Source organism: Pinus tabuliformis, chromosome 4_1, assembly GCF_031772625.1.
Source record: "Pinus tabuliformis cultivar Carrire ecotype Pingquan chromosome 4_1, CPIR1, whole genome shotgun sequence".
NCBI lineage: Eukaryota > Viridiplantae > Streptophyta > Pinopsida > Pinales > Pinaceae > Pinus > Pinus tabuliformis.
This window is the reverse complement of record NC_142303.1, coordinates 127,344,827-127,358,035: the sequence shown is the minus strand read 5'-3', so window position 1 is coordinate 127,358,035 and position 13,209 is coordinate 127,344,827. Positions and strand designations below refer to the sequence as shown.

The following is a 13,209-nucleotide window of genomic DNA, read 5'->3' as shown; positions in this document are numbered from 1 at the left end:
CAAGATCAAGTGCTTCCACTGTGGGGAGCTAGGTCATTACGCGACCTAGTGTCCAAGGAAGAGGAGTAAGAGAGAGTCTTCCGAGACTAAGGCAGCGCCAGCACGGGCAAAGAAGGAAGTTTTGACAGAAGATTCAAAGCATGTCATCGGATCGTTGATGTACTTGGTTAACACACGGCCTGATATTTGTTTTGCAATAAACCAGCTAAGTCATTTCATTATGGAACTGACCAGAGTTCACTGGGTTGGTACATGGCTGCCAGTTTAGCAACATGTGAAGCTATCTATATGAAGAAGTTGCTTGTGGGGCTTTTCAAGCAGGGGATGGAGCCTACTATGATACATTGTGACAATCAAAGTTGCATTAAGCTCTCTAAGAATCCAATGTTTCATGATCGCTCCAAGCATATCGAGATCAGGTATCATCATCTCAGGGATTGTGTGCAGAAAGGGATAGTGAAGGTATCGTACATTCCAACAGAGGAGAAAACAGCAAATATCTTGACCAAGGCATTGGCAAAAGGCAATTTCATCTATTTCAGAGATAAGTTGAGTTGTACAAAATCCCTTCCTCGCTACGAGGGAGTGTTGAAAATTGTAGCAAGTGAAGGTCTTCTGGCTTGTGCCTTAGCCAGAAAGACCACGAGTTTGTCCTTCTCCAAACATAGATGTGAGTTCATAGGATAGACTTCAGTCGTGGTGAGTTAACTTCCAGTTTATGGGAATAATCATCACGAGTTCACACGTAGTGTTGGAGGTTAATTATGTGGAGCCTTCTTTAGTTTAACTACAGGATTGGGTGGCAGTTATGAGTTCAGATAGAACGAGATTGAACTTCAGTCATTATTGAAGGAAGGACAAGTTGTGACTCCAGTGATGATTGGAGAGAGAAACAGTTCACTCTCAGTGAACTTGTCAATCAACCACTCGAGTTCTAAATTTGAACTAGCCTAATTTAGCATTGATCGAATTTGTAAAGGACGAAGGCACAAGGATTATTAAGTGTCCGCAAGTTTTTTGAGCACAATTATTTGTTGTGGTGTGCATATCCTTGAGGAGCAAGAGTGCATGAGTTTTGGGAGCAGATTTGTGCTACAAAAGTAGGAGCCTAGTGCGCACAAAAGTAGGAGCCTAGTGCGCTACAAAATAGGAGATTTTGTGTGCAAGGAGATAGGCCTAGTGCGCAAGAAAATAGGGCCAGGAAGTGCGCAAAGGATTAGTAGCAAGGATCAAGGGTTTGCATGGTGAGTCCAAGCTAGTTTAGCAGGAGAACAAGTGTGTTCTCAGAGAGACAGATTGCCTTGTAAGAGATTCAATTGCTCAAGCTCAATCAATAAAATACTACAACAAAGAAAGCAAGTTTTCCCATTTGGGTTTCATAAGTAAACAAGCTTGTCAATTTGTGTGATGTATTTTTATCTCTGTATTTTTATTCCGATGCTTATAAGCTGTTAAGAAATTCTGTATCTTGGTGAAAGTAAACTAGATTTCACTTTTCAGTTATTCATCTAAGTAGTTGCAGAACTTCATGGAAAATTTAACAGAACAAAGAAATACAGCTGATTTATTGCGGGTCCAAGACTCCACAGATCAAGTAGCATATATCTTCACCAAGGCACTCAATAAGTAGTCGAAAAAATTCGAGAAATGTTATGGGTTATGGAAAATGAAATCATCCTTAAGAGGGGGTGTTAGACATTGTAATGATGATTTCATCAACAATATAATAAAGTTATAAATAATAAACTTATGTATGTAATTATTAATTAGGTAGATATTAATTAGGTGACCGTTTCCTAACGAAAGTAACGGAAACTCCTAAATATTTATATGAAACCATCTTATGTAATTTTAGATACATAGAAATAGTACTTCTCTCATTTATTCTCTCGCATTCTCTTCCATTAGTTTAACAAAGAAAAAAAATCTGAAACAATTGCACAAAATTTCAAGAAAGGAAAGAAAAATTTGAGGTTGGGAATTTATATGATCATAAAAGCCCTGATAACATTTAAACTTCAAGCATTAAATTTCAGTTTGACTCATTGCAGTCTATGTTGTGATTCAGAAAACCAATACACAATCCTGGTAATGATATTTTTGATCCTCTTCACATACTCTCTTTTAACTCACTTGCAATGGTACTCTGATATGCTCTATTCAAATCCAGTGAACCTATGATTTTGAAACAAAGTGCCAAAAGAATGAACAATTTCTCTCAACGGAATCCGTGTCATTGTTTAGCTTGTTAAAAACTTAGGTCTTATATTATTAAATAGTCAGATTACAAAATTAATCTTAATGCTCTTGATCTAGTCATATTAACAAAATGTTTGATAGTATATTCAGAAATTTGCTCTCAAAATATTTATTGTTCACTTTTAAAATAAACAGTTGACTAAAAGGACTTCATCACTCATAGTTAACATGGTACAAATGAAAAACGAAAGATGCTTTTCCCCTCGTATCCTACTTAAGGAATACATATTTGAGCAAAACAAGCTCACAGTAAAGAGAAAAATGACCAAGATTTGCTTACTGTATTCTGCACTGGACTGGACAAACAAGATATCATAAGACTGATACCACCATTTTTAACAATAACTGCCGCATTTGCTGGGTCTGAAATTTAAAAAAAAAACAAGTTTGAAAGATCATTAGAGACCAGTTCCCTCTATCATCTTTTTTCTTTGGTCAGTCATTCATTGTATTCTGCAGTGATAATCTTTCACAGTGAAAATTTTACATTTTATAATTTACTGCAATTTCAATGTTCAAAATGATTTCTACCAACAAAAGTACAATTCCATGCATCTTCAGCAATACCCTTTCCCAATAAGAACTGCTTAAGCTTCAATAGATTATGTTTGCTACCATGTTCTTAGATTCAAGCATAAAGAACATCTTTTGCTAGACACAATCTTCTGATTCTAGATACCGCCTTGTATAGCGTTTATTGAAAACAAAGAAAAATGCTCCATATGTATGTTGACAACATGGAAGGTAAGTATCAATGTGAAATTACCAGCACAACAGTTACATATGCCAGCAGCTCCAAATTCAACCAGCTTTTCATTTGACTCTGTTATGCAGTCGAGGAATAGATCCAAGACATTCAACTATAGACAAAAAACAAAATGCAAGATTATACATGCAAAACAAGTAAGTCTTAGACACATCAAAATAACTATTCAAATACCTTACGGAAAAAATTATAGTTGTAGGGATCATATGCAAAATTAGCCAAATGTGCAACAATCTGCTCCTTTGATTCTGCAACAGATCAAAAATAAGTTCTATATTTCATGGTTTCTAATAATCCAAATGTCTAACATGAATAGAATGAATGCACCATATATTCACCCTGTTTTATATAAAACTCAAAACACACCAAGGCCATAAAAAGAAAACATACACTAAACATAATATTGAGCAAATGTGAAGATAAAAAGTTCAAATAATCCGTCATGAGGACCTTTTTGACCATGTACATGTCAACAGTTCCAAGAAGCAGAGTATAAAGCAGTGGATCAAAAAATTTTGAGTCATTATCATCATTGTAATCCCAAATTCTGCAATTTTATTGTAAAAATGATTCTAGTATGACTATTAAGCCATGTAACAACACCTAGGTAAGCCTATGATTCTTCTCAAAGGGTTTCACTCTAGGGAGTTTTTTAACCTCCCCAAATTATTTGTGTTTGTAAACACGAATAATTGGCAGAGTTTTTCTCCCAAATATACCCCAAAGCTAGGGTGGAACTCATTGATAAGGTCTTAGGTGAGTCCTAGTGTTATCGAGTCAATGTATTTTATCATACTAGATCATGTGTCTTGTGTCGCAAAATTTGGTTGTGTCTAAAGAGGTTGTGTCTATTTGTAAAATTCCCCTTCTAAGGGTTGATTATTGTAATATCTTGATGTAAAAGTGTTGTCTAGGAATATTTTTGGTGAATGGTTCCTCATAATTAGAACACCAATGCCAAATTTTTTTAAACACACTTAGAGGGTGGAAAAATATTTGTAATCCCCTCTTGAGTCTATTATTTAATTTTCTGGCAAAAATAAAAATAAAATTAGCCAGAAATTGTCAAAAAATAAAATGAAGGGAAAAATTAATTACCCTCCAAGTGGAAAAATTATTCAAAAAATTATTGAGGCTATTTTCAAAGGAAAAAATTCAAGTCAAAAATAAAAAGCCTCATTTCCAAGGCAGGATGGCCCACTCAAAAAATTCGTTGGACCCAGGAAGGCTATTTTCCCAGTAATTTGAATTTTTTGGACCAAGCAGTTGATTATTTTGCACAAGTAACGATAATTCTATTTTTTGAAGATTCTCTAGTGGTCCAGAAGTCAAAGTTTGATCCCTCCAGCCCAGTAAACAAGGAAGATCAAATTATTTTGGAGATTTGTGCCAGCTTATCAAGGGTTCAAAATTTTTGACAAGGATCAAGCCATGGATTGAGCTACTAGCCGTTATTTTCCACTTGGAGGGGTTGATCCCTCTCATTTTCTATATAAGGAAGCTTTCTAGCTCCTCATTAGAACTTCAACTGATGATGTACTAAGCTAAGCTCTACTAGATTTCTTTTGATAATAAAGCATAAGTCTTTGGGGTTTCAATTCAAGGTGTCTCTCTCTCAATGATTTATGGTATGTGTTGAATGTTTTTAATGCTCTAATTGTGTAATATTGAATATTTTTGTTTCAATAGCCAGTAGTTGGATCATCTATTAGCACAGGTATCTTACTTTAGGTGTTGGGTTCTAGAGAAACATTTTTTGCTCACTCAATCTAGCAGGCAGCTCTAGATCTTCAAAGTTTTAAATGTGCATCTAACCCCTTCTAAGGCTAACAATTTATCTATCAAAGTGTGCAGATATCTTCAAGTGATTCAGCCCTTGGGCAACCCCCAAGTACATAGACTTTGAGGAGACCTTCATCTTGTTTGGATTCTTGGCTTGATCTAACGATTTATGGTGCGGGATTTGAACAGTACATTAAAATAAAAATATTTATCTCACTTATTTTTCAAAATCTACTTGTGCTACAAAGGTTTATCTGCTAATTACAGCTTGGAATTTCTTGTAGCTATTGTAAATAATTTGCATATAAAACTACTAACCCTTGTATATTATATTTATTTTGTATATAATTATTTGGGCTTTTGGGGGTTTTATTTTTAAATTCTTTCTAGATCTCGTGGATGTCTCCTTCTATATAACTTGTAGGTGTCAAGGATAAAGATTTCAAAGAGAAATTCAAAGTGAGAGGATTCTAGCCCTCATCTAGCCTAGACAGCTAGGGTTTGGGCACATATTCACTTGAGGAGTAGTCATGTAGCACATAGAAGGAGTGTGTTCAGCCTATAAGGGTGGATCTAGGGTCTAGAAGCCCTGATCTACCAAACCCAAGTCTTCAAATTTGAACGCTCAAGGATTTTGTGGAGGTCGCTAGCCCTAGAGGGCTAATTCATTGCATTGACTTGGTTTTTCTATGAGATTAGTCATTTGAAGTTGTTTTGCAGGTTGATCTTTGTGGTTATTAGCCTTTTTGGAGCCTAGATCTCACATTTTTTTTTACTGTTTAGGGTACCTCAAAGGGTTTGAGGCCATTTTGGATATCCGCAAGCCTAATCAAGACCCCAACGAAAGGTCGTAAGGGTTGGAGGTGCCTCAGTTGGATCAAATTGGTTATATCTCTGAACTAATATGTGGAAATGATCCACACTTGGCTTCTTTCCTGTGAATACTTCCTCGGGTGTAGTATTGTCAAGACTCTTATGAGGAATTCTATTTTGAACGTACATGGCAGTCATCATTGCTTCACCCCATAAGAACTTTGGTAGATCTTGATCAAGGAGCATAGTTCAAATGCCTTCTTCGATTGACCTATTCTTCCTTTCGGCCAATCCATTTTGTTCGGGATAGTAGGGAACAATGAGCTCCCTCTTAATACTTGCATCCTTACAATATGCAATAAGCTCTTTAGAGGTGTATTCCCCACCATTTTCAGACCTTAGAGTCTTTATCTTCTTTTCGGTTAGGGTTTCTACCTCAACCCTAAACTCCTTGAACTTATCAAATACTTCATCTTTAGTTTTGAGTAGGTAGAGCCATGTCTTCCTTGAATGGTCATCAATGAATGTTACATAGTAGAGATGACCTCCAAGTGTCTTATCAGACATGGGCCTGCATACATCAAAATGGATGAGATCTAATATTTCTTTAGATCTAGATTCACTATGATGAAATGGCTTTCTAGTATGCTTCCCCAAAGAACATCCCTTGCACACACCTTCATGGTCTAACTTCATATCAGGAATACCATGAACCAATTGACTAAGAGTAGGGATGACCCTATAATGAAGATGGTCATACCTTCGATGCCATAGTTCAATGGGACTTATTTCCATATGAACAAGAGCTTGAGGAGATGGAGTGATAACCCGGTAAAGACTTCCTTCACAAACTCCAATAACCCTAGCTTTGTCAATACTAGAGTTCTTTCCCCAAACCAATACTTTTCCATCAACAAAAGCAATTCTTTCCCCTTTATCTTCTAAACAAGAAATAGAAAGTAAATTCTTTTTCAAACCTGGAACATAGAGAATGTTGTTGAGATGTAGCTTCGATCCATTGTCCAGCTTTAATGATGTAGATCCCAGGCCTCTAACAGCATAGCTTTTGTTGTCACCCAATTCCACTGCATGAGAGGATGACTCCTTTGATAGTGTGTGTAGTTGCCTACTTTCACCTGTCATGTGTCTCGATGCTCCACTATCAATGATCCATGCATTGTCATCAGTAAGAGATCCTGTAAGGGCAACCAAGAATCCATGACTCTTGACTTTGTTGAATAGGTAGTAGATGATCTTCTTGATCCATCTTCCAGTAGAGTTGAAAACCAAACTTATGTAGTTCACCATAGAGGAGAATCCATACCAACAAAGTGATCTTTGACTTCTCTTCACCTTGGAAAATCAAGGATATTATATTAGGGTTTGATTCTCCTTTCTTGATAATTACTTGTGAGTGTGTTGCCTTCTTTTACTTTTTTATTACATTATATTTCATCAAGCAATTATACATACATGAAGATCACAAAACAAGAGACACAAGATATAGGCACATGCTAGGGCAAAACCCCCCTCGAGGGGAAAATCCAGTCAAGATAATTCTTCCTTTCAATAGTATTCTTTGAGACTCTTTACCCTAGACCAAGACCAGACTTTCCCTCCACACCATGTTAACCTCCAAGATCTTCGACCCCTTCCAGCAACTTCGACTAGGCAGTGGCTTCCAGCAACATGTAGCTTACGGCAATAGCAAAATCTTAGGAGACTTTGATCTCCCAACCCAGACCACGAAACAAAGAGAGAGAGGCACCAAAAGTTCGATTTTCCTCTTCTCTAGAGACTCCCCCAAACTCGCACTTCTTTTGTCCTCTCGGCAACAAACTTCGCACTTCTCCAACTGTTCTTGAGATATCGAACTTGGTTGAGAGTGAGTACTCCAAATTACTTCGACCTCCTTCAATATATAAGCTTCTTGTGGGTCAAAAGGGGGTCCTTAGGCCGACTTGATCTTCCTTACACCGACATGATGTGAAGGACACAATTCATATTTGACTTGATACAAAACCTTTTTACATTATCCAAAAACCCAAGAAGGGTCTCTTCGAATGTACAATGACTGTATAAACTCAATATTAATCCTAGGAGTCCACAATGGGGACTTTGACTAATATAATGATGACCCAAGCATGAAACCCATGCTTTAATAAGTCATTGTTACAATAATAAAAATTATTTTCTTTATTCTTTTGACAAGTACATTTACATAATGACTCAAGTACATTATTGAAGACCGAACATAGTTACTTTTTCCAACATTAACTGCACATATCAAGGACCAAGCAGACAGGGCAGTATGCTTTTGCAGTGCCTTATGATCGCCCATGCTTATATTAGGCCATAATAAAACTTAAATGCAATTCTAATCTAAATGCATCTAATCTAGCATGATAGCATCATATGACATTAGCTCTAATGCAAAAATCAGTATGCAATGCATCCCACCCTAACATGCATATTATCTTAAACAAATACTAAGTGTAATCATAAAGTCAGTGCAACCAACATATCATTAGATCAATATAAGCATGCCTGCCTACATGATTACTCATGTGATAGATCCAAAAGCCAACATAGAAATAATCTGATGGAGGATGATGCGGGTGGGAGGCGGGAAAATAAGATATCCATATGTTGCAGAAAGGAGTCCTAGATGAGGAAAAATGTGTCAATATCGAAGTGCAGAGCCTTTCTTCTAAGCATAGGATGGAAGATTGAATGATCAAATCCAAGAAACCCCTCTCACAGTCATCACTTGTGGATGTCACAAGGTCATGATGAGAAGGGAAAGAGGACTGAGGAGATGGAGGGGCACAACAAACAGGTTGCTTGATGTGATAGTCATGAGGGGTAAAGGCAACGAGTGTGTGCTCATAATTCTGAGGGTATGTTTGGGAAAGGGGATACATTCAATCCACTGTTCTTTCCCGACATCGAGCTCATGAAGGGGAAAGGGCTTATGAGAAAGGGCGAGGTGAGGGCTAATGGATAGTGTAGCTATGTTGTTGGGATTTTGAAGAGGGCAAGGGAAAGTAAGGCTTATGTCAATGTCATCATTGGTATCATAAATGAGATCAACTACCTCCAACAAACCCTCTTCATATATGGGAAAACAATGATCCTCCTTCTCAGGGGAGTGAATAAGTATATCATTGTGAGTAGTGTCCTGAAGAAAGGGGCAATCAATTTCCATTTCGTTGTCAGTATCATAAATAGGTTCCCCATCAAAATGATAGTCGCCCATATTTCATTTTCCCTCAATAATGCCAACAAAATAAAAAATGCCATCCTCCCAAGGAGCTACAATATCCATACCTTCAAGAGCCCTTTCTAGGATGAGAGACCCTACTTCATTATGTTCATCCTTATGGACTTCAATGGGGCTTTCATTTATGCCATGCTCATCCCCAACTCCCAAGTTTTCAGTCTGAAAGTCCTCCATGGGATCATGGTCTCCCTTAGGATCATCCCATCCTTCCCCATATCCCTCATCCTCATGAGGGTCCCCCATATTTGAATTGTCTTTAGGGTCACCCTGATCATCCAATTGATTACATTCTATGGGGCTTTGTGGTTGATTATAATATTTTTCATTGACAAGATCAATCAGGATATCAAAGGTACAAGTATGGTAAGCAAGCTCAAAGAGACGGTCAGGATGCCACTCATAGGCACACTGCACATTGTATAACTCATTGCTCTTCCACTTACAATATTCAAACATGAAATCCCTATCCTTGTGCTTTATCAAATATTCATAATGCTCAGCACATTGGTCCATGCTTTCCTGCAGATTTTCAAGGTCTTCATGATTAAGTTTATTGAAAGGAAAGCGGAGAGGGATCTCTTTTTCACAACAAGCCATTTTTCATGATTTTGCATATTAGGATTAAAATGGAGTCGCCAAGGTGAATCAAAATGCCTTGATAGATGCTTGCTTCACCCTACAAGCATTAACTTTGAAGTTCAAAGAAGAACTAGAGCTTTGTTCTTCCAATGGAGTCGCCAAAAGATATATCAATGATGTTGTAAGGGAACAAGACACACGACTCGTGTCCCCGACAACGGTGCCAAATTGATACCGCTCAAACTAGCAAGGGTCCTCGGAGGGGTTACTATAGAGCAACTACTAGGTCAAGTGGCAATAATGGAGCAATAGCCCACTATCACCTCAGCTAAAGCTCCTTGCTCTTTACGGACTTTCACAAATGGGAGGAGTCCCGGTATTGGGGAAATCACTAGGAGAAATGTATCAATGGTGTGAAGGTAGTGATTCTAAGAGCCTATTCAAAGGAGAGACTCTAATGATAGGGATAGCTTGCTTTAGAAGCAAGATGAATTGCTCTCCAAGAAGGGCCTGAAGGAGACCTAGAACTAGGGCTGATGAGTATTTCTCGATGTGAAGTGCCCTAGACCAAGGAATCTTATAGGGATAGGGTTTCCAAGCAATCCTTGTGAAATTGGAGTGACAAGGTTGTGAGACCACAAAGAAGCCCTAGTGGACCCAAATAAGGTCAATGGTTTGGGATGAAACTTCAAACAAAGGCGCTCGACCAAGTGAGGGCGGAGAAGAAGGATCAAGAGATAGAATTTGACTTGAATTCTTTATGCAATGATCCTTAATGAAGCCACTAACCAAAGGAAGCTTAGGAAGAAATGGTTCTCGAGCTAGGGCTTGGGATAACTTGAGATTCCACCGTTGGAATAGCTTGAAAGTTGGAGGATCTCTCAAGGACACACTAGCGTAGTTCTTGACCAAGTTTCATCAAATTCCGATAGCTACAATTTATTTCATGTGATGCCCTAGGAGACCTACTAGGGCTAGGGCTTAGAAAGAGAAAAAGGAAGTGAGAAAGATGTTCATTTTGGTGACCACCTATGACTAGACCAGTCCCTAGCCTACTGGGAGAATGGAGTCAATGAGATTCAATGTTTAGAGATCCTTACACTCAACCAAGGAGTTCCCTAGCAACTTCGCATGGCCCTAGAGGCAACTACTAGGTTACTGGGAAAGTTTATACTTCTTTGATGTTGCAATTGATGACTTCTCAAGGAAATTATGAACAAATCACATACCCCGAAGACCTTCATTCACCATACTTTGCATGAAACATATGAAAAACCCTCACAAAGACAAGATTTAACAAATTCACATTTCATTAAGGCAACTACTCCAGCTTCATGAGCATAAATTTCCATACATTACGCATGTGACATAAATATGAAAATAGATCATAAAAAGACACAAGTATAGCGAAAATCTTCCAATCATCAATAGACAAAAATCGAAGCTCCAAGATTAAAGATAAAGCTCTTCCAAACATCGAAATGCATCAAGATCCCAATTCCTCCATCAATAAGGCTACCGAAATTCTGATAAGAGATACAAGTCCAAATCCAAGTGATGATCAAATGAAATTATCATCACATCAATATATATCCTTCATAAGGGGTTTGATTTGCCTAATAAGCCCTAATAATGCCCCAACTAATAAAATAATGTGCAAAAATAACACTCCTTGGTGACAAGCCTGTTACCGCTCAAACTAGCAGGGGGGCTCAAAGGGATAGCTGCTAGGTCAAGGGCAACAATGGAGACTTAGCCCACTGTCACCTCAGCTAAGACTCCCTACTCTTTACGGACTTTCATCGATGGGAGGAGACCCGATATATGGAAGTCACTTGTGAAGGATGAATCAACAAATGGATGTGAAGTGACCTTAATGATCCTTTTCTTAGAAGGGGGTAAAGAATGGAGCTTACTTGCTCTTCAAGCAAGGTACAAAGATTTCTAGGATAAGGAGGTGAGGATTTGAGGGTTAGGTTAGAGGAATATGCCTTGTGAAGGAGTTTCCCAATCCTAAAATCCTTATTGAACTTGACTTCCCGAATGGTTCTTGAAAAATTGACTTTTCAAAGGTGTGGAACCACACAGGATCAAGTGGACCCTACCTAGGTTAAGGATAGGGAATCTAGCAACCAATGATTTCCAATTAGAAGTGTCAAATTGATCCTATGAGGTGCTAGCTTAGGGAATACCAGGGCAAAGTTTGATCTCAAAGCTAGGGCTTGGAATATCTCACAACTCCACTGTCGAAATGGCTTCAAATTTGGAGGAGGCCTTGAGGACAGACTAGCGCAGTAGAGGCTAGGAGATCGAACTTTTTCTATGGCTATTTTGTCAGGAAAGTGATGCCCTAGGTAACCCAACCTGGCTAGACCTAGAAGCGAAAGGGAAGAGGTGGAGAAGAATGTTCTTTGAGTGATCACCTATTGGTAGACCAATGCCTAATCCCTTTGGGAGAATGGAGTCTAGAAGAATGATGAGAAAGGACTTTGTATTTTGATCAAGGAGGCCTTAAGGGCTACTTCACTTGGCCTTTAGGGCAAGAAGAAGAGATCTCAAAGCTTTTATACTCCGCTTTGCAAAAGGATATGGCTTATCAAAATAAATTCATCGCTTGAATTATTCCTAGAAGATTTCATTCATATGCATGGCCCAAACATTGAGAGATGCTATATAGAAACAATAATTCCACAATTTTGCAATTATGCAATGTAGCAATTAGCCCTAATATAGCGAAAATCCCATTCAATGCATATGACAAAAGTAAATCAAGAATAGAATTAAACGTGTGTGCTTACATGTAATAGAATATATCCAACCATTAACAATTTGACAATAAAGAAGCTCCAAGATCAAATACTCCAATCCAAACATCAAAATTCATCCACGCTCCAATTTCATCATCCCAGAAAAAGTGAGAAATTCTCAAAACAGAAGAATGATCCAATCCAAAGTGATGATGAAAAAATGAACTCATCTCACTTGTATTTATACACTAATTAGGAGTTCAAATTAGTCTCTTAGGCCTACATAAGCCCCAAAAATAAAATAATGTGCTAATAACCTAACTTTTGGTGACAAGCCCACCAAACTAGCTCATAAATGAAATAATAAGCCTCTCAAGAGGTCAAATGATAAACAATACATGTCGTAGGGCCCTCCAAGAGGCCTGATGAGGTCCATAGGTGCCATAATGAAGAATAGGACCCTCAAAAGTGATGGACAAGGGGGTGGCCCCTTGTTCTCCAAACAATAAACATGTGGTGCTCCCAGTGGGTGTGGGGGCACAATAATAACCTCATGGGTCTCCAAATGAGTCGAAGATGCCTGTAGACCATCTGTAAGGGCTCAAATGATGGTGTAGGTGATGCCACATCATCCTACAAGTCCTGGGTCAACTGCCAAGTGCATGGTACATCTGTGGGGCTTGCTGGGCAAAGGTGAACCAAGTGCATCTTCCTTATCCAACAGGTAGTTCTCAAGCCAATCTATGAACATCTCTGGGATCCATGGAGTGTTGTCTACTACTGTGGGGGGACATCTCTCTCAACACACACCCTACATGTGCCAATGTAGCCCCCTGGAGGGTTAGGACCCCATATAGGGAGACCAAACCCAAAATGAAGAACACCTGCAATCCTACATAAAATCCAATGTGTCCACTAGGCTTCTAGTATAACAAGTCATCAAGAAAATCGAGTAAAAGAGCTTATAAACCATGGACCAC

At 38.4% G+C, this 13,209-nt stretch overlaps 1 protein-coding gene across 1 annotated transcript in view; it reads right to left on the bottom strand.

The window, feature by feature from the left end:
• Positions 1-13,209, bottom strand: part of LOC149174527 (ARM repeat superfamily protein) — a 224,737-nt gene that overhangs the window by 123,342 nt on the left and 88,186 nt on the right. The window contains exons 4-6 of the mRNA XM_089422623.1: positions 3,200-3,273; positions 3,026-3,119; positions 2,540-2,622 (exon numbers count right to left, since the gene is read on the bottom strand). Coding sequence (XP_089278749.1) covers positions 2,540-2,622; positions 3,026-3,119; positions 3,200-3,273 — 251 coding nt within the window. The remainder of the gene's footprint in view (positions 1-2,539; positions 2,623-3,025; positions 3,120-3,199; positions 3,274-13,209) is intronic.